Source organism: Rhinoraja longicauda, chromosome 1 (genome assembly GCF_053455715.1).
Source record: "Rhinoraja longicauda isolate Sanriku21f chromosome 1, sRhiLon1.1, whole genome shotgun sequence".
NCBI classification, from domain to species: Eukaryota; Metazoa; Chordata; class Chondrichthyes; order Rajiformes; family Arhynchobatidae; genus Rhinoraja; species Rhinoraja longicauda.
Window position 1 is genome coordinate 60,307,291 of NC_135953.1, and position 22,395 is coordinate 60,329,685.

Genomic DNA, 22,395 nt, shown 5'->3' on the forward strand with positions numbered 1-22,395 from the left:
AGTCCATCTCTAACATAAGGGGGGAAATCCACTTTTGTTTTTATCTCTGGCCTTTTTTCCATCCATGTGCCTATCTAAATCCCTCCCTCACTAGCATACACCTATTACCTGCCACACTTTATCCTGCCTCTCGCTTCTAGCTTTCTTACCACGCATGTGCATCTTGCAGCAATGATAATGCAGCCTGTTGATTCTGGATTAGTCCAGAATACATACAATGTCACTCCACTTGGTAAGTTCTGTTTGTGTGCATGATGCTAGAAAAAAGTGCTGGTGTTTCTAGTTAAAATTATTTAAATTCGGGCGTTCAGAGAGACGAGGGTTGGGTGGAAAAAATTAAAACATTGAAGGTTGGAGCTCCTTTTTTCTCTGTGTTCTCCCAGTGTAAGTAATAATCAGTTCAAGGCTTCCTATTGAATGGTGAATTTACATTTTGCGCCTGTGTGTGTTACGAGTGGAATAAAATAACTAACTTCTCAATTGATATTGCAGGTGCTACGTCATGGGGTTGGCTTATCAACCAGTTCTGACAGTGAGCTTATTATGCAACTTCTAGCTCTGACCCCACCAAAGGAAGAAGCCGATACACCTGACTGGGTGGCCAGGTAGAGGAAACCATTTTCCAGAACATTTTTGGTTTATTTTGCAATAATGCAATATCTGTTTAAAAAAACACACACACACACCCTGGCATAACGCTGACATAAATTTGGCTAAGACCCACAGTAGTTAAGAAAAGCTGCTTGTGCCGGCAGTGATAATGCATTTGGTGCTTTTGAGGATAAACAATTTTTTATAATTAAACTGATCACATGCTCTCTTCCTGATTTTCTGTCCAGGCTTTAAAATGTATGATTGACCTTCTTTATGTGCATAACTTTTTTTTTTAAAGTAAATTTACATTAAGTGTCTTTATTCAAATAGGAAGTCATGGTGTAATGTTAAAAAAAAAAACAATTTCATGTCTTCGTTTTTCAGCTGGTGTTTTCCACTGCCATTTTAAACATAAACATATTTTAACAAGTTCAGTTCAAAAAAACCTGAGGGGATTGGTAAATACTACAACTTAACATGATATTGCAATATACTGAGGGTAGTAACAACCTGGCAGTCATTGATACTTTTTTAAAGTACATAAATATCTCATAGTTTATGCCATGATTCTGAAAGATTATGCAGAGGGATAAACATTTCATTATGATTTTTTCACATTTATATTTTGCTAATTACACTTGTGCAATCCTAGCTCTAAAGAAAATGTAAGTTAAGTTTTACATGTGCAATAAATATCTGAATGCAATTATTAGAAAAAAAGAATTTTGCAGAAATTGTGGAATAATCTTCATTTAAAATAAATAACACAGCTTGTTAAAGTTGCATAAAAGTAGTTCTCTTTAGTTGACAATGCTTGTTGAAGCAAGTTTTGTCATGTAACTGAATGCCTCACTCAACATTCAGGTAGTAGAAAAATTGTTAACTGACCCAAATACCTTCCCTACAATGATATGAGTTGCAGATTTACCTGTTGCTACACACGCACTAGTGAACTTCAGTATTGCAATACCATAGTTTAAACCCATGCAACTGGCATGATGCACGGTGTAATCTGTTGACATTATCCTTGATACAAAGCCTTGATGAGTGAGAAGTAACATCATGCTGGTTGTTCACAAAGATTATAAAAATTATATGCACTCGTGAATTACAAAGAAGGTTTGCCATGAAATAGATAACAAAATTTCTTGTAACTCGCGAATAAATGTAGTATAGAAAGCAAGAAGATTTACAAGCGCAGGGCTTGCAATATAAAGTGGACTTATTTTCACTGTCTGATATAATTAATGTTTAGAATACTCTCATTTAAAAATAGGGCTACAATCCTTTTCATTCCAGACATTTGAAAGGGGAATCATGTATTTTTTTACATTCCATAATTTGGAACATTGTAAAAGGTTCCGTGGCAAATCCAGTGAATTGGCATATTGAGCAATGCTGGGTGCAGATCGCAAGATACCTGAATCATATGAAATTGATCATAATACTCAAATTCATACATATATTTTAATGTAATTGCCAAAGAGCAAATTTAGCATGCAAGTTAGCAAATTAAAAGGGATCACTTTAGAATATATCTCCAATGTTTTGACTAAGAATGATTGAGAAAGCGAATATTTTTAAAAATCCAAGAATAAAAAAAAGAAAAAGCCAAAAGGTAAATGCTGCTGAAATTGTAAATCAGAATAAAACAGAAAATGGTGGGTATACCCAAGAGGTCAGGTGGGATTTGTCGAGTGAGGAACAATAAAAGTTTCATATTTGATGAACTTTTCTTGGTTTATCTAGATTGAACGATGAAAATTTAAGAAAAAGCAGAGACTGGAAAGCTGAAATAAAAATTTAAAAATGCTGGGAAATTATCAGATTCCTCTGTGGGGAAAAAGGGAGAACTAGTGAAGAGAGAAAAATAGTTTTAAAACCAAATCTGGCTTTCATTTCTAGGATTAGAAATTTGATGACTGCAACATCTACCTCTTACTCAATACTGCTTATGCATAAAGATGTAATATATGCTGTTCGTGATCCTTATGGAAATCGTCCCTTATGCATTGGCTGTCTTGTGCCGGTTTCAAAGCTGCAGAGTTCAGGTAAGATACATTTTGTTCAGAATTAAAACTTGTCCTGTGGTTTTAATTTTTTTATGACATGTGTTAAGGGAAAATGTCAATTTCTTATGTCCAGCTTTCTTCCCCACCCCCCCTCCTCATCCAATCCCCTACAATCAGTCTGAAGAAGGGTCTCATCCTAAAATGTCACCTATCCATGTTCTTCAGGGATACTGCCTGATGAGTTGAATTACTCCAGCACTTTGGGTCCTTTTCTCATTTATAAAAAGATGCCAAACTTGATTTTAAAATTCAGACTTCACTCCTGTTCGCAAGCTGCAGGAAAATCAGTTATAGTTTTATTTTGTGATGCAGTGGGGAAACGGGCCCTTTGGCCCATTACAGTCTGCGCCATCCAACGATCACCCATACACTAGTTCTATATCATCCCAGTTTGGCATCCAACACACTAGGGGCTATTTACAGGCCAATTAACCCGCAAACCTGTACATCTTTGGGACATGGAAAGAAACTGGAGCACCCAGAGAACACCCATGTGATCACAGGGAGGACGTGCAAACTCTGTACAGACAACACCCGCGGTCAGGATCAAACTCAGGTGTCTGGTGCTGAAAGGCAGCAATTCCACTGCTGCATTGAGTGGAAATAAAAAGTTCTTCTACCAAGTTCAGTGTCTTTCAGAATGGAGTGTTGGGATGTTCAAATTTTGTGTATTCGAATCACTTGACACAATTGGGTCCCCACTTTTACTTGAAGCATGCCGGTTGGGACTCTGGTGGGATTAAATTAACCCTATTCATGATGGTAAATGTATATATTTTTTAAAGTCTTAATGAGAAGATGCTTGTGCCTTTGGTCTTTCCATTCCATTATGGGCTTTATTGTTTCAAACATCATTGAAGGAAATTTGGAATTGAATGACTTTATAAAATGTTGGTTGGTTCATCTAATCTGTGAGGAAGCTTAAAAATACTATAAAAATTATAGAAACATAGAAACATAGAAAATAGGTGCAGGAGCCTGCGCCGCCATTCAATATGATCATGGCTGATCATCCAACTCAGTATCCTGTACCTGCCTTCTCTCCATACCCCCTAATCCCTTTAGCCACAAGGGCCACATCTAACTCCCTCTTAAATATAGCCAATGAACTGGCCTCAACTACCCTCTGTGGCAGAGAATTCCACAGATTCACCACTCTCTGTGTGAATTTTTTTTTCTCATCTCGGTCCTAAAAGACTTCCCCCTTATCCTTAAACTGTGACCCCTTTTTCTGGACTTCCCCAACATCGGGAACAACCTGCATCTAGCCTGTCCAACCCCTTAAGAATTTTGTAAGTTTTTATAAGATCCCCCCTCAATCTTCTAAATTCCAGCGAGTACAAGCCGAGTCTATCCAGTCTTTCTTCATATGAAAGTCCTGCCATCCCAGGAATCAATCTGGTGAACCTTCTCTGTACTCCCTCTATGGCAAGAATGTATTTCCTCAGATTAGGAGACCAAAACTGTATGCAATACTCCAGGTGTGGTCTCACCAATGCCCTGTACAACTGCAACAGAACCTCCCTGCTCCTATACTCAAATCCCCTTGCTATGAATGCCAACATACCATTCACTTTCTTCACTGCCTGCTACACCTGCATGCCTACTTTCAATGACTGGTGTACCACGACACCCAGGTCTCGTTGCATCTCCCCTTTTCCTAATCGGCCACCATTCAGATAATAGTCTGCTTTCCTGTTCTTGCCACCAAAGTGGATAACCTCACATTTATCCACATTATACTGCATCTGCCATGCATTTGCCCACTCACCTAACCTATCCAAGTCACGTTGCAGCCTCCTAGCATCCACCTCACAGCTAACACTGCCCCCCAGCTTCGTGTCATCCGCAAACTTGGAGATGTTGCATTCAATTCCCTCGTCCAAATCATTAATGTATATTGTAAATAGCTGGGGTCCCAGCACTGAGCCTTGTGGTACCCCACTAGTCACTGCCTGCCATTCTGAAAAGGACCCGTTTATTCCTACTCTTTGCTTCCTGTCTGCCAGCCAGTCCTCTATCCACATCAATACTGAACCCACAATACCGTGTGCTTTAAGTTTGCATACTAATCTCTTATGTGAGAACTTGTCAAAAGCCTTCTGGAAGTCCAGATATAACACATCCACTGGTTCTCCCTTATCCACTCTACTAGTTACATCCTCGAAAAATTCTATAAGATTCGTCAGACATGATTTACCTTTCGTAAATCCATGCTGACTTTGTCCAATGATTTCACCACTTTCCAAATGTGCTGCTATCCCATCTTTAGTAACTGACTAGCATTTTCCCCACTACCGATGTTAGACTAACTGGTCTGTAATTCCCCGTTTTCTCTCTCCCTCCCTTTTTGAAAAGTGGGGTTACATTAGCTACTGTCCAATCCATAGGAACTATTCCAGAATCTAAAGAGTTTTGAAAAATTATCACTAATGCATCCACTTTTTCTGGGGCTACCTCCTTAAGCACTCTGGGATGCAGCCTATCTGGCCCTGGGGATTTATCGGCCTTTAATCCATTCAATTTACCTAACACCACTTCCCGACTAACCTGGATTTCACTCAGTTCCTCCATCTCATTTGACCCCCGGTCCCCTGCTATTTCCGGCAGATTATTTATGTCTTCCTTAGTGAAGACAGAACCAAAGTAGTTATTCAATTGGTCTGCCATGTCCTTGTTCCCCATGATCAATTCATCTGTTTCTGACTGCAAGGGACCTACATTTGTTTTAACTAATCTTTTTCTCTTCACATATCTATAAAAGCTTTTGCAGTCAGTTTTTATGTCCCCTGCCAGTTTTCTTTCATAATCTATTTTCCCTTTCCTAATTAAGCCCTTTGTCCTCCTCTGCTGGACTCTGAATTTCTCCCAGTCCTCTGGTAGGCTGCTTTTTCTTGCTAATTTGTATGCTTCATCTTTTGTTTTGATACTATCCCTAATTTCCCTTGTTAGCCACGGATGCACTACCTTCCCTGATTTATTCTTTTGCCAAACTGGGATGAACAATTGTTCAAATACTAAAAATACTATAAAAATTATATCCTGATTAGACTGAGAGTAATGATTTAGTGACTGACCAACATGATATTGGATGACTATTTCCAATTCATAGTAATAGTATAACCTTTTGCATGTATGATGTGTCGGATTAGTCATATTCATCAGAGAGGGAATGGCAGGATATAGTTTCCATGGTGGAAATCTTGGGATGATAACCAAATAAATTGAGAAAGAAACCCAAATTACTCTCGTACGAAGCTTCATGAAGTATTCATGTAATTTCTCTGAACAGTCGTGCGAGTAATGGTCACAGTGGGGTATAAAATATTGACATAAAAGTTCAAAGCCTCTCTTTGGAAGCTTTGGACATCAGGACTATGTGAAAACACCGATTTTCCGTTTCAAAAGGCTGAGTCGCACACAAGGACTGCCCAAGTCTTTTTTCTGGTCCAGCATTAGAGTACCACTACAAAAAAAGTATAACTAACCTGTGATTTTAGTTACTCTAAAATCTTTAACTGTAAAAGTGGAGTAGCACTTTTAATAGTCTGCTCTCTCATCGGAGATTCCATCATGGAGATAAGCTGTTCACCACCCAGGAGATCTTACAACAAATTATGCTTGATTTTTAATGTCAGCCAAGCTTCCACTTTTCAAAGGTTATGATCTGGTTAACCACTTCTGTAATCTGTCAGCTCCCTTCCCTTCCCCATCTAAAATTTTGAGCTGTAGTTTCAGAAATCTAATGCAGTTTGGTGAGATTAGCAGATGGTTCCAAGACAAAGTAATAATTGAGATTGCCAAGTAGTGATATCACAAAAGGAATATTTTACAAGTCATCAAACTAACAAATAAAGTTCAGTATGAAGCAGTGATTAATATTGCACTTTATTAATTTTTTTTCATTTTTTCTTGCATTGAATAACATTGAACTGGTAAGGTGTCAAGGAACAATGGAGGAATTGATGCTTAGAACATTCAGCCACTCAAGTGAAAATTATCAAGCAGAAAGAATAGTGAGTTATATCGTGCAGATCCTGGGCACCAAAAATAACATATACTGCTGGATATACTCAAACAGGTCAGACAGCATTTGTGGAGAAAGAATCAATTAACAATTAAAGGTTGCTAACTTTTCATCGTTGTCCTCATGCAAAGTTAAAGCTCAGTTCTGGTTAAAACAGGATGTGAAGAAAGTCCTGGTTAAGCCTAAGTAGATGGCCTTGGCAGAAGTTTGGGGAATAAAGGATAGAAATTGTCTAAGATACCAAGTCATGGAGTCATAGAGTGATACAGTGTGGAAACAGGCCCTTCGGCCCAACTCGCCCACACCGGCCAACAATGTCCCAGCTAGACTAGTCCCACTTGCCTGCACTTGGTCCATAAAAAGTGGGGGAAAAGTTTGACTTGGAGGACTTGCTATCAGACAATTCAAAGGACTTTTATTGTCACATGTGCCAATTAAGGTACAGTGATATGCGAATTACCATACAGCCATATGAAAACAAAAGCAACAAGACACAAATAAATAGAAGTTAACATAAACATCCACCACAACGGATTCCCCACATTCCTCACTGATGGAAGGCAAAAAAGTCCAATCCCCTTCCTCTTTATTTCTCCCATCGGGGCGATCAAAGCTCCTGCAGCTGGCAGTCGAAGCACTCGCGTCAGGACGATCGAAACTCCTGCGCCGTGGCGGTCTAAACTCCCGCGGCTTGGAGTTCTCGATGTCGGTCTCTGACCAGAGACCGCGGGCTCCGTGATGTTAAGTCTGTGAGTACCCGCGGTTGGAGCTCCGAGGTCAATCCCTGGCAAAGGGATCGTGGGCTCCGCGATGTTGAAGTCTCGTATACTCCCCACGGTGGAGCGTTCAATAGTCGGTCTCCAGCAAAGGCCGCCAACTCCTCGATGTTAGGCCGCAGTGCGGACGGAGATACAATACAGAAAAAAATTGCATCTTCGTCGAGGTAAGAGATTAGAAAAAGTTTCCCCCAACCCCACCCCCCACGTAAAACAAGCTAAAGAATACTAAAAACACACATTTAACACATACTATTTAAACACAAAGAAGGAAAGGACAGACAGATGGTTGGCGAGGCAGCCATTGCTGGCGCCACCGGGTGGTTATTGATTTGACAACAGGTAATTTAAGGTTTGACAGAGGTTAAGGTTGAAGAGGCTAGGAAGGGCCCTTTCTATTTCCTCAGACGGGCAGATTTACAGTCTTTTAAAAGTTGTAGTGCTTTCATTTCAGATCAAACCTTGCTGTTGAAGTTGAATTGAATTATTTTTATTATGTCAAATTTAGCTATTTAGAAATTTAACAATTGTCAGAAGTTTTGGGATATTTTTGTGCTTTTTCTTTTGAATGTAGGAGAACCAGATATTGAAACAGAAACTGAAGGATGGGTGGTTTCTTCGGAATCGTGTAGTTTCCAATCTATTGGAGCTAGGTAAGGCATTAATAAAGGCGGCAGGGGTTTTAAGACAAATACATAAGTGTTAATTTGTTTACAATTTAAATCATGCTGATGCATCTGCAGGCTTGTAGCTTGCCTAGCATACTTAACATCTAAGTTACAGTTTGGATTATTTAAAATAATCCTCTGCATTCTGTCATCGTTGTATATCCTGATAAAAATAACAAATCTAACTAGGTAAAGGAAGGTAGCCTTATATTTTTAGAGCTTTTTTTTTCATTTCAGGATAGTTTAAATGTGCTTCGGGATAATAAACCTTGGAAGTGTAGTGATTTTTTAAAAAAACAATCATAGTAAAGTCTAGAAAGTATTTTCACAAATTGTAGAGTGGAACGTCAGGTTCAAGGTTTCAAGCATAGTTTATTGTCACGTGTACCAGTTAAGGTACGGTGAAATTTGAATTACCATACAGCCATACTAAGTGAAAAGCAACAAGACACACAACCACATAAAAGTTAACATAAACATCCACATGAGTGGATGCCACATTCCTCACTGTGATGGAAGGCAATAAAGTTCAATCTTGTTCCACTTTCATAAGATCTCATGATCAAAGCTGTTGAAAAGGTGATTGGAACAATTAATGCAGCTGATCTTCAGGAATACTTTTATATTTGCCTCTAATTTATATTTGACATTACTGCCTTGATGCCATTTTTAAATGAAGTTCAGAATATTGATATTTATTAAACCGTCATGAGTATTATTATTTTTGTTTTTCGAGATATTATCGTGAAATATTACCAGGGGAAATAGTACAAATCTCTAAGAATGGAATCCAGACACTTGATGTCGTACCAAGGGCTGGGGGAGATCCACCTGCATTCTGTATCTTTGAGTATGTCTATTTTGCCAGACCTGATTCTATTTTTGAAGGTAATTATGAACTTTTAGCAGAATGCTTTGGAGTTTCACTTAATTTTTCATATGGGTCCAGTTATAAAATATAATCTGGTTTACATTTACTAAATTTTCAACATTGTTGTAGTTATGAGATGTTTTTAAAACTTAGCAATAAATGTTACTTGTATTAATGCGTTGCCCTTCAAATGATCAAAAATTCAATCTGAATACACTTACCTGCTGCAGTAATTATATTTTAGCTCGTGCTGCTTTTAATAATTCTGTTTAATACAATGGTTTTGTGAATAAAACTCTGTTGACATTACACCTTGCATTTATTGTCATGACATCTTACTAAAACCTCTATTTCCAATGTAAACTACCACACAAAAACCTTTTTTTAACAAATGCTTTTTAAAATGGCCTTTTAAACAAAAATAATAATAATTCTTATTAAGGCAAAGAAAAATTATCACAATTTTGCTCTTTGTTTTTACATGATTTTATATTATATCAGTGTAGCTGAGTGGTAGTCATTTATATATAATTTTCCTTTTGATTCATAAGGACAGATGGTGTATACAGTCAGGCAGCGTTGCGGGCGGCAACTTGCTATTGAGGCACCTGTTGATGCAGACGTAGTCAGCACAGTTCCAGAATCAGCAACTCCAGCAGCACTTGGTTACGCACAAGAGGTATGTAGAGAGTTCCAGACACAACCCAGTCATCAAAGGAAGTCCAATTAGACATAAAACTATAAACATCAGAGCAGGCTTCAAGTTAATTAGAGAATCAATATTCTCTTATTAATCTTACCAAAAACTCTTCATGATTTTGCAATCTGAATTATATATTTTGACTTCAAAGTGAACACCCTTGGGTGCTCCAGTCTCTCCTTGTTATTTTTAGTATCTTATCATTTATACCATTCATTCCATGAATCTGTTTTGTACCTTCTAACTCCTTCCCAAAGAGTAGTGTGCAGAAATGAATACATCATTCAAATTGTGGTTTTCTGAAGACCTAATTTCGCAATTTACTCGTGTGCTGTCTTTTATTAATAACGCCATGAATTCTGCATGTTTTTTTAAATGGCCTGTTTGAACTGTCCAACTCTTTACAAGAACATGTATGATCTCTCTCATCCTGTATCTTTTTTAAAATTGTATAATTTAGTTTCAATGATCACTGTTGATTCTTACTAAAATGCTTATTTTCTCTCTTTGAATTTAATTTAATCTGTTTTACCATTTTCATTAGTCTTTTGATGTGATTCTGACTCAATTACTATCTTCAGTGTTCACGATGTTTCACAATTACTTCACCAACAAAATGCAGTCATGCCCTGTAGATTGAAATTCAGGTCAATAATCTAAAAGGAACTGCACCTAATCTTAATCTCATCAGCAACATTTAAATAGGTTATCAGAATTTAACTTTTTTAAAGTAATAATGGGTAAAACTATGTCTTATTTATTTCTCATCACTTTGCTTTTTCTTTTGGATTTGGAGTAAATTAGGTGTGAACTAGATAGTTTGTCAGTGATATGCCATTTACACTTTATATATACAACTGACAACACATAAAGTGAAGATTTATCAATTAATCATTTCTACTTAATTAATGTATATTTGGTAGCATTACCGCATTTGAATATTTTAGTAATCAAAATGCAAAAATCTCAGATCATTTATATTTACTGGAGTGCACACAAAAATTAAACTTAATGTGAGTTGAAAGTCAGCATTTCCCATGTTTTCTGACTTTAAAAAAAATCTAAGCCTACCAAGTCTCAGTAACCCTTTTCTGTTAAAATACCTCATTATTTTTTATTTGCTTCACTTTGACTGTGTAACACTGCAGTATCATAGGTGCAGTATCAGTTGGCTTCAGTGACTCAAATAATTGTAAAGGCTTCCTCAAATAATAAATTAACATTCTTAAGAAAAAAAGGAATTATTCTCCCTTTCCTGGCTGTTAATTCAAGTACCATAATGATCAAGAATTTTTTTGAGATAAAAATTAGGTGGTGTAAGGGGTTTCTGCGCCGAGCTTTCGCCCGACCTAAGGTCCCCGTGCCTTGACCAGGCCGCGCACACTGGTTCCCCGTGAGTGGTTCGACACACTCACCCCCTACGGTTCTAGACACTGGACTTAGATGCAGGAGCGTTTATAGTGCAGAAAAATTCAACCAGACCAGATTTGAAGACATGGGTTTAAATGGAAAAGGCTTTTATTGAGCGCTTGGGACTATTGTCCATGAATACTTATACAGTTCTATAAGACATATCTATAAGAATACTTTTGACTATGAATCATAAAACGCACAGTTCTACAAGACATATACATGAATACCTTTTACTCTGAATTCTAAAACGCACAGTTCTACAAGACATATACACGACTGTAAGATGGGGAACGTACGACACATCGCAAAATTGACCAACACATATTCCTTTACACACCCACGTTTATTCAAACCACCCTCCCCTCTACACTAAACTATGTCCAGGATATGCAGGATCGGGGTACATGCTCACCATGGGGCTATTACTGGGGTTACTGGCTGTTCGTGCTGCTTCTCCGCTGCTTTCCGTGAGGGTCGTGCTTGTCCCCTGAGTTTCTTCCTTCCGTTTCTTGCGTTCCTTGCAGGTTTTCTTGCAGTATTTCTTCTCGAGTTGCGTGCCGGTTCCTCTCTCTTGCACTTCGCTTCTTCTTGCCTGTCTTTTCTTCCTCCTGCATCCGTTTGACTTCCAGTATTTCTTCTTGAAGTATTTCTTCTTGAGTTTAAAACCCAAAAGTCGTGGCCAGTTATACTATTCTGACCCGTCCTATCTCCCGCCAGATCTCGGGATCTCTGTGTTTCAAAGATATATATTGAGTTTTCCCTTTGATCTGCGCTTATGTCCGGGGGTACCGGGGATGGCCAGACGGTGTTAATTGGTATTTCGTTGCGAGGTGATGGGTTTAACTGGTTTCCCATCACCTACCAGGTAGTTTTCTATGGGCTATTGTGCCCCCTTAACGAGATTAACTGTGTAGGTCGGTTTGGGGCATTGTGAGTATGCTGATGTCAGTGCCCCAGTGTCTGGACTTCGACCTGGTTTCGCAGGTTTCTGCATGGCCAATATCCATCCATTGTTCTGGCCGTGGCTTTGCAGAAACCTAGAGACTGGGCTGTAAGGTTTTTGCTCTTGTGGCTGGTCACGAGGTCCTGCGGCCATTTTAGGACCCACAGATTGTGACATCCCCTGGTAAACTGACCGCAGCCTTTCTCCGCTATCAGCCCCAGTCTCCCGTTTAAAATGTCCAAACTGCAGCTCTTTGGTTTGGTGTTGCTTTCAGAATGAAGGAAAACTTCTCAAATCTTACAGTGGTATTAATAATTTGGGTGGTTTGCTTATTGTTTCTTTTCTTTACAGGCAGGACTGCCTTATGTAGAAGTACTGTGCAAAAATCGTTATGTGGGCAGAACTTTCATTCAACCAAATACAAGATTGCGGCAACTTGGAGTGGCACAAAAATTTGGAACCCTGAGTGATAATTTTGTTGGAAAGCGGATTGTGCTAATAGATGATTCGATTGTACGTGGAAATACAATTTCTCCAATTATTAAAATCTTAAAGGAAGCAGGAGCCAAAGAGGTAAAGGATGCCTTGGGAAATGTTACTTTAAAAAAAATTAGTCCAGGTCGTACTACCTGCAGAATATGAAATTGCAAAAATAATTTATCAATTATCTCAATGTTTAATAGCTTTTAAGTGCTTTACTTAGCTTTCAAAATGATGACTTGCTTTTTTAAATGTTATCAAAATGCTTTCATAGGTACACATTCGTGTGGCTTCGCCTCCAATAAGATTCCCTTGTTACATGGGAATCAACATTCCAACAAAAGAAGAACTGATTGCCAACAAACCAGAATTTGAAGATCTTGCAGGATATTTAGGTTTGACAAATTATTATACTTTTCATCGCAAAGCACATAGCTCAACAGTCTGTTAACAACATAGCAGAATTCCCATTGTTTTACAGGAGTTAATTGGGTATGAAGTAATGAAATTCTACTGGAATTTTCTTTAGGTCCGGTGCATTGCATATGAAAAATCCTTCATCGGCACATTTGATGCAGTATCTTAACCTGAAACGTTGACTCACATATTTTGTTTCCTTAGCTGCTACTTGATCTACTGGGTTCTACAAGCATTCTATTTTTGTTACAGATTCCAGCATCAGTAGTGTATGTTTCCTATTCCATTTTAGTTTTTGATCATAGAAAATACATTGGAGTGGTAGTTTTGATGGTAAGAGTTGCATGGAGGAAAGGAAATGGAGGAATATTAATAATAAAATAAACATTAATCTCCATTTTCTTACCTAGCCAATAATATAAAGGAGGATAGCAAAAGTTTTTTTAGGTACGTGAAGAGGAAAAATATAGTCAAGGCAAATGTGGGTCCCTTGAAGACAGAAGCAGGGGAATTTATTATGGGGAACAAAGAAATGGCAGACGAGTTAAACCGTTACTTTGGATCTGTCTTCACTGAGGAAGATACACACAATCTCCCAAATGTTCTAGGGGCCGGAGAACCTAGGGTGATGGAGGAACTGAAGGAAATCCACATTAGGCAGGAAATGGTTTTGGGTAGACTGATGGGACTGAAGGCTGATAAATCCCCAGGGCCTGATGGTCTGCATCCCAGAGTACTTAAGGAGGTGGCTCTAGAAATAGTGGAAGCATTGGAGATCATTTTTCAATGTTCTATAGATTCAGGATCAGTTCCTGTGGATTGGAGGATAGCAAATGTTATCCCACTTTTTAAGAAAGGAGGGAGAGAGAAAACGGGTAATTATAGACCAGTTAGTCTGACATCAGTGGTGGGGAAGATGCTGGAGTCAATTATAAAAGACGAAATTGCTGAGCATTTGGATAGCAGTAACGGGATCATTCCGAGTCAGCATGGATTTACGAAGGGGAAATCATGCTTGACAAATCTACTGGAATTTTTTGAGGATGTAACTAGGAAAATTGACAAGGGAGAGTCAGTGGATGTGGTGTACCTCGACTTTCAGAAAGCCTTCGACAAGGTCCCACATAGGAGATTAGTGGGCAAAATTAGGGCACATGGTATTGGGGGTAGGGTACTGACATGGATAGAAAATTGGTTGACAGACAGAAAGCAAAGAGTGGGGATAAATGGGTCCCTTTCGGAATGGCAGGCAGTGACCAGTGGGGTACCGCAAGGTTCGGTGCTGGGACCCCAGCTATTTACGATGTACATTAATGACTTAGACGAAGGGATTAAAAGTACCATTAGCAAATTTGCAGATGATACTAAGTTGGGGGGTAGTGTGAATTGTGAGGAGCACCTGTTCAGCCTACGCTGCCTCAGTAGAGCAGGCAAAATAATAAAAGATCCATCCCACCCCGGCCATCGTCTGTTTGTTCATCTGCCCTCTGGTCGACGTTTCAGGTCGATCAAATCCCGAACAAACAGACTTAAGAACAGTTTTTACCCCAGGGCCATACGAGAACTGAACACTACCTTTGCACTAGGCAACACCGTTAAAAAATCTTGTACTTAATATAATTGTATTTAATTGTATTTATGTATTTATTTGTTTTTGCATTTATTGCATATATGTTTGTACGCACCGTCAGGATTGGCTATTTTTTTAATTTCGTTGTACTCGTTGCAATGACAATAAATGAATATTATATTATTATTATTATAAGGCTGCAGGGTGACTTGGACAGGTTGTGTGAGTGGGCGGATACATGGCAGATGCAGTTTAATGTAGATAAGTGTGAGGTTATTCACTTTGGAAGTAAGAATAGAAAGGCAGATTATTATCTGAATGGTGTCAAGTTAGGAGGAGGGGGAGTTCAACGAGATCTGGGTGTCCTAGTGCATCAGTCAATGAAAGGAAGCATGCAGGTACAGCAGGCAGTGAAGAAAGCCAATGGAATGTTGGCCTTCGTAACAAGAGTTGAGTATAGGAGCAAAGAGGTCCTTCTACAGTTGTACCGGGCCCTGGTGAGACCGCACCTGGAGTACTGTGTGCAGTTTTGGTCTCCAAATTTGAGGAAGGATATTCTTGCTATGGAGGGCGTGCAGCGTAGGTTCACTAGGTTAATTCCCGGAATGGCGGGACTGTCGTATGTTGAAAGGCTGGAGCGATTGGGCTTGTATACACTGGAATTTAGAAGGATGAGGGGGGATCTTATTGAAACATATAAGATAATTAGGGGATTGGACACATTAGAGGCAGATAACATGTTCCCAATGTTGGGGGAGTCCAGAACAAGGGGCCACAGTTTAAGAATAAAGGGTAGGCCATTTAGAACGGAGATGAGGAAGAACTTTTTCAGTCAGAGGGTGGTGAAGGTGTGGAATTCTCTGCCTCAGAAGGCAGTGGAGGCCAGTTCGTTGGATGCTTTCAAGAGAGAGCTGGATAGAGCTCTTAAGGATAGCGGAGTGAGGGGGTATGGGGAGAAGGCAGGAACGGGGTACTGATTGAGAGTGATCAGCCATGATCGCATTGAATGGAGGTGCTGGCTCGAAGGGCTGAATGGCCTACTCCTGCACCTATTGTCTATTGTTTAATATATCATTTTGAATGATACTGAAAATTATTTTAAAAAATCAGTAAGACAAATTTAGTTTAGATTAGTTTAGAGATACAGCGCGGAAACAAGCCCATTCGGCCCACCGGGTCCGCGCCGACCAGCGATCCCTGCACACCAGGGACAATTTTCCCAATTTTTGCAATTACCAAGCCAATTAGCCTACATACCTGCAAGTCTTTATTAACATAAGGAATCATTGCATGCCTTATGTTACAGAGAAATAACCCATGTTATTGGTGGTGAAGTTGCCTTGTTTATATTGTGTTGTTTAATGATTATCTTTTTTTTGCAAATGTGAGGGAGGGCATCCTCTGAGGGCATGATGGTCAATGTGAACATGCATACATTTTCTTGTAAATTTATCCAAATAAACAATTCTATTAATTGGAGTTTTATATACTATTTTTCTCTGAATATTTCTTATTCTGATATACTATATAAACAATATTAGATCTGAGACTTTCATTAGTTCTTAATTAACAATACTTTTTAGTAAAATGCTTTAATTACTGCTGACTTCTTCCATTCATATTGTATGATTTCTATCATGGAAAGTGCTGTAGCTTTTATTTATATAGTTATAATAAAATTGCATAACAGATTGCAACTTCACAAAGCTTTTGGATAATAAGCATTTAAAATGTTATTTTTCTTTTGTTTTGAAGGTGCAAATAGTGTGGTTTATCTCTCTGTTGATGGATTGATATCTTCTATACAAGAGGGAATTAAGAAGCAAACAAATTCCATATTAAATAATACTGGAAATGACAAAAAATCAGTGAGGCAAATGGGTCACTGTACAGCCTGTCTCACAGGAAAGTACCCTGTGGAGCTTGAATGGTAAAGTTGCTTATGTAGTTATTATTCAGTACATTTATTTTTGCAGATTTTAAAATTTTCCTCAAAGAATGTGCTCAGGTCAGCATCCACATCAAAGAACGTGCTCAACATCCAGATATGTTTCTTTTGTTACTATCAGTTGAATGTTTTTATTCACCTTCCAGTTAATTCCAAACATTCTTTTCTTGGTGGTGCCAGAATTATTTACATTATGCACACACAAATCTGTATCCTCAGTTACATCCTCCATCACATTGTAGAATTTTGACGGATCTTGCTTGTTTCAGGAGAGTGGATTTATTTGAAGTCATTCTATCAACAAAGAACTGCATTTTCAGTTGTTGTCTTCAATATTTTTGAAATTATGGTATAAAAAGTATTAAACTAACAGAGCAACTCAAGTTTGTAATGATCTTGGATAATGCTTGTATATGTTTTACATTTCTTCATTGTTTTGTTTCAATTTTTAATGGTCACATTTTGCAATATAGCTTGTCATGTGTACTAATGGGAGGATGTTGTTTAACATGGCACCAGATCAAGGTGATGGTGAGGTTGGGTAAAGAAAGTTTCATGACAAACTCAATTTTATTTTGAAGAGCAAGACTTCATTCAGTTGAGTTAAACATTTATTGTACATTTTGTGTCCAAATACTCTTGTACTGACTGCTCTCTAATTCATTATCTACTCAAATTGCCAAAGGCTGTGACATAGTTTAAAAGTGGTTAACTTAGTGGAAGTGGCTATTTAATTTTAATGTACAACTGGATGTTCTATAAATATCAAATCAATGTGCCTTTTGTTCTCGATTACAAGGATTTTCCTCACATGGTGAAGTAAAACCTTTAATTTCCTGTATTTTTATTTTAAAATAGTTATCAATCATTGTACATTAAGAATGTAATGCTGTCTTTGTCTAATATGAAGATTACTTTCATATGAAAGATGTAGATCGTGGGCTTAACCGCCTCCCTGGAATGCTGAAGCTTTCTAAGTTAATTTTGTCCCATAATCATTACTGATAATTAATTGACAAAATAATTCTTACTTTTAGAACTCCTGGAAGTCCAATTTTTGTTTTAATGCATCATGTTTCGATATTTATCTGTAAAACAAAATGAAATCAAATTTTATTTTCTGACTGTAAATCACTTTGCATTTCAATATTATGGCTTTAAGCATTAATTGGATATATTGAACCCATGGTGGAAAATTGTAAATTGTAATTTTTGTTCTGCATAACAAGTTACGTAAAACATTTAACTCCATCCTTTTAGTCTGAACAACGAGTAGCTTCAGATGCGTGTGTATGATACTGTCCAATATTATGAATGAAGATGAAAGTGATTTTTTTAAGAAGCTTGATATTTTTGCATATGAATAATACTCTGGTTTCATGTGGGATTTTAAATAAAATATTTAAATGCTTGAAAAACTAGATTAAAGAACACCTTTGAAAGGAAATGACAGTCTATTATTGATCTCATCGATGAGAAGCAATTTGTTTCAGATGTACAAATGTATGACAGTCTTAGTTTTATATGTGGGATGGCAGTGCAGTAGGTGGAGAATGTAGATTGTCGGGTGTACTATCTATTCAGGTAAAATGTGAAACCATGAGATTGTCTAGTTCCATGATCAAATGGTACTACTCAAGAACAGCAACAAACTCGACCCCAATATCTTGATGCAATTTAAACAATTAAACTGTTGCTGTTAGTATATTTAACAGCAATATTTTCCTATCAATAACAGTGTTGTATTTCAAAGAAATATCATCCCTCAGAATAATCTCCAGTAATCTGCCGATCACAGATATCAAGCTCACTGGTCTATAATTCCCAGACTTTTCCATGCAGCCCTTCTTAAACAGAGGCATGACATATCCACCTTCCAGTCTGTTTTTAATTATTTTTTGTTATGGGGACATTTCTCTAGGGCTAGTTGCCCTTGGGAAAGGAGTAGGCCAGCTGCTCAAAACGTGGTATTGTGTGTTGTCAGACAATGCATTTGCTTGAGCATCATTAGTGGATTTTTTTTTCCAATGTAAATACTCGGATAATGAACCCTGATGCACGGATTCGACCTAAAACATCAAACATTCTTTGCCCCCACAGATACTGCTTGGCATGCAGAGTTAGTCCTACAGCATGAAACAGGCTCTTCGGCCCAACTTGCCCATGCCGACCAACATGTCCCATCTACACCAGTCCCACCTGCTTGCGTTTGGCCCATAACCCTCTAAACCTATTCTATTAATGTACCTGTCCAAATGTCCCTTAAATATTATGATAGTACCTGCCTCAACTACCTGCTCTGGCAGCTCGTTCCATATACACACAACCTTCTGTGTAGTAGAAAATAAGTTATTCTTCACGTTTCTATGAAATCTTTCCCCCCTCACCTTAAACCTATGGTTCATGATTTCCTGTACTCTGTAAAATAATCTGTGATATGATCATCCCTCATCCTTCTGCACTCCAAGGAATTAAGTCCTAGTTTACTCACCCTCTTCCTTTAGCTCAGGCCCTCGAGTGCTGGCAACATCTTTTCTTTTATGTGTCCTTTCCAGCTTAACAACATCGTATAATCCAAACTGGGAGGTTGTCTTAGGTATGCACTCCTAGATATCTCTGCTCTACAACACTCACCAGAGGCCCGCCATTCAATGTGTAGGTCCTGCCTTTGATAGACTTCCCAACATGCAACACACCACATTTCTCTATTAAATTCCATCATTCCTCAGCCCAGCGGCCGAACCGATCAAGATCCTGCTGCAATTTTTGACAATCATCTTCACTATTTACAATACCACCCACTTTAGTATCATCGGCAAACTTGCTAATCTTGTCTTGTACGTTCTTATCCATATCATTGATTAAGATGGCAACAACAATGGACCCAGCACCAATCCCTGAGCATGTCTCCAGTCTGCAAAACAACCATCCACCATCAACCTCTGCTTCCTACATGAAGCAAATTTTCTATCCATCCTATTTTCTATAGGGGGCGTGGCTGCGTTCTGCAGCTGCGACTCACCAGCAGTCTCTGTCTATTTTTTGTTTTTGTCTTTGTTATCGTTTAAATGTTTCTTTTGATTTATTTTTAACTCTATATGTTGGGGGTGGGGGAAACCTTTTTTTCTAATCTCCTCAACGGAGATGCGACCTTTACTGTGTTGTGTCTCCGTTCGCGCTACGGCCTAACATCGTGGAGTCGGCGGCCTCCAGCTGGGACCGACCTTGAAGACTCCGGTCGCAGGGCCTGGACTTACCATCTCGGAGGCTTCGGCCGTGGGCCCTGCAGACCACAACACCGGGAGCTCGCAGGTCCCTGGCTGGCGACCGGCATTCGGGAGCTCCAGCCGTAGCAGCTTCGACCGCCCCGAAGCGCGAGGTTTGATTGACCCGCTCGCAGGCCCCTCATCGCCCTGCGTGGCCTGGCCGCGGCACTTTCCATCGCCCGGTGGGGGCTCAGGACTTTCATCGGCCGGCTCGGCCCTGGGACTTTCCATCGCCCGGTGGGGGCTTCAAAAGTCGGGAGCCTCGATCGCCTCGTGGCACCACGGGAGAAGAATGAGGAGATAAGACTTTTCTTTGCCTTCCATCACAGTGAGGGTGTGCCTGGAGCAATCATTGTGATGGCTGTTTGTGTTAAAAATTGTAATTGTGTGTCTTGTGTTCTTTATTGTCTACTGCCGGACCCTGACGTGAGAGGACGCTGGCGCTATTTGTTCGCCGCTTCTCTGTCAGGATAGTTTGTCTGTTTGTTTTTATGTCTTGACTGTTTTTGTAAAGCGTCTTTGAGCATTTGGAAAAGCGCTATAAAAAATAAATGTTTATTATTATTATTATTATTCAGCTATCTTTCCTTGAATCCCATGCTATCAAACCTTCCAAGGCATGCGGAACCTTGTCAAATGCCTTTCTAAAATCCATATACAGTGCCCGCCATAATGTTTGGGACAAAGACCCATCATTTATTTATTTGCCTCTGTACTCCACAATTTGAGATTTGTAATAGAAAAAAATCACGTGGTTAAAGTGCACATTGTCAGATTTTATTAAAGGGTATTTTTATACATTTTGGTTTCACCATGTAGTAATTACATAGTCCTTCCATTTCAGGGCACTGTAATGTTTTGGGACACATGGCTTCACAGGTGTTTGTAATTGCTCAGCTGTGTTTAAATGCCCCCTAAATGCAGGTACAGGAGAGCTCTCAGCACCTAGTCGTTCCTCTAGTCTTTCCATCACCTTTGGAAACTTCTATTGCTGTTTATCAACGGTGAGGACCAAAGTTGTGCCAATGAAAGTCAAAGAAGCCATTATGAGACTGAGAAACAAGAATAAAACTGTTAGAGACATCAGCCAAACAGGCTTACCAAAATGAACTGTTTGGAACATCATTAAGAAGAAAGAGCACTGGTGAGCTTACTAATCCTAAAGGGATTGGCAGGCCAAGGAAGACCTCCACAGCTGATGACAGAAAAATCCCCAAACACCTGTCCGACAGATCAGAAACACTCTTCAGGAGTCAGGTGTGGATTTGCCAATGACCACTGTCCGCAGAAGACCTCATGAACAGAAATACAGAGGCTACACTGCAAGATGCAAACAACTGGTGTAGATCAACCACATTTATCTCTGTCAATATAACCTTCACCACATATCTTATGCTAGATACACATTCCGCCATGTAGTCCAGTCCGGGATTTGAATAGGACTGCAGCCACTGATAACAGCCTGCTCGTCCCTTTAGTTTGGTAGTCTGTAAACTGATTCGAGGAGTGCAACATTATTGTTCACTGGGTTTCAATACATGCTTTATGGTTCACCTAATACTTTGTAATGGATTGATTACAAAACATGGTGTCAGAAGTTTTGGACCACCTCTCCATTTGATTTGCCTGATTTTATTTTTTGTTTGTACTATCTTCCTGCCATGGCTGGTGCCTTTCGTAAGCCTGACCTGTTAGTGTTTGGTTGGGACCTCACTGAACATTGGCGTATCTTTGAAGCAGAATATGGAGTGGTCATCCACACGGCTCACCATGGTACACCCGCTGATGTGCAAGCTTCCATTCTCCACAACGTGGTGGGCACAAGCCACACTACGGGCACAGGATTTCCACTACGCACCAGCTGAGCTTGATGGCGCGGGAAACGTTGTGACCCCTGCCGAATCTATACGACACCCAGTGTGTCTCCTTAGAAGTTTCCGACAGCTATGCCAGCTGCGAACCAACTTGGTCATGGAGCACCACAGATTCTTTTCACGGAACCAGAAGGAAGACAAACCAGTCGAATCCTACTCAGTTCCCTGAAGAACATCGCTGGCAGATGCCAATTTGCGATGACCTCATCCGTGGCAGACTCGTGTACGGTATCCTGAATGATAAGGAGAGAGATGAATTACTCCGGGTCGAGGAGCTCATTCTAGTTAAAGCCGAGCGTGCCTGTCTTGTTGGTGAGCTAACCGACACCCACACCAAGTCTCTAGGACCCGGACCCCACTCCACATACAGTATCAATGCCTTTCACCAATTTCAGCGCCAGCCACCGGCTGCGCCAGGGAAAGCTACCACCAAAATCATCAATAACCACCAATTCCGGTGGCTCACATACAGGGATCCGTGAAATGTGCCCCGCTTTTGGAAAAATCTGCCATTATTGTAAAAGAAAAAAACACTTTATTCGTTGCTGCCACTCTCGGGAATAAAGTCGAGACAAAACAATCTCTCCACGTTCTTAGCCGCAAAAATAGGATGGCCAGGTTACAGTTTTAAGTCCTTAAAAGAGCAACCACAGTTCTGGAAAAAGTCTCGTGGATAGATGAGACGAAGATTAACTTATATCAGAGTGATGGTAAGAGCAAAGTATGGAGGAGAGAAGGAACTGCCCAAGATCCAAAGCATACCACCTCATCTGTGA

At 39.4% G+C, this 22,395-nt stretch overlaps 1 protein-coding gene across 1 annotated transcript in view; it reads left to right on the forward strand.

Moving 5' to 3' along the window:
* ppat (phosphoribosyl pyrophosphate amidotransferase) overlaps nucleotides 1-18,013 on the forward strand; it is a 53,329-nt gene extending 35,316 nt beyond the window's left edge. The window contains exons 4-11 of the mRNA XM_078398255.1: nucleotides 493-605; nucleotides 2,500-2,645; nucleotides 8,044-8,122; nucleotides 8,874-9,025; nucleotides 9,560-9,687; nucleotides 12,416-12,637; nucleotides 12,819-12,939; nucleotides 16,287-18,013. Coding sequence (XP_078254381.1) covers nucleotides 493-605; nucleotides 2,500-2,645; nucleotides 8,044-8,122; nucleotides 8,874-9,025; nucleotides 9,560-9,687; nucleotides 12,416-12,637; nucleotides 12,819-12,939; nucleotides 16,287-16,465 — 1,140 coding nt within the window. The 3' untranslated portion in view covers nucleotides 16,466-18,013. The remainder of the gene's footprint in view (nucleotides 1-492; nucleotides 606-2,499; nucleotides 2,646-8,043; nucleotides 8,123-8,873; nucleotides 9,026-9,559; nucleotides 9,688-12,415; nucleotides 12,638-12,818; nucleotides 12,940-16,286) is intronic.
* The last annotated feature ends 4,382 nt before the right edge of the window (nucleotides 18,014-22,395 follow it).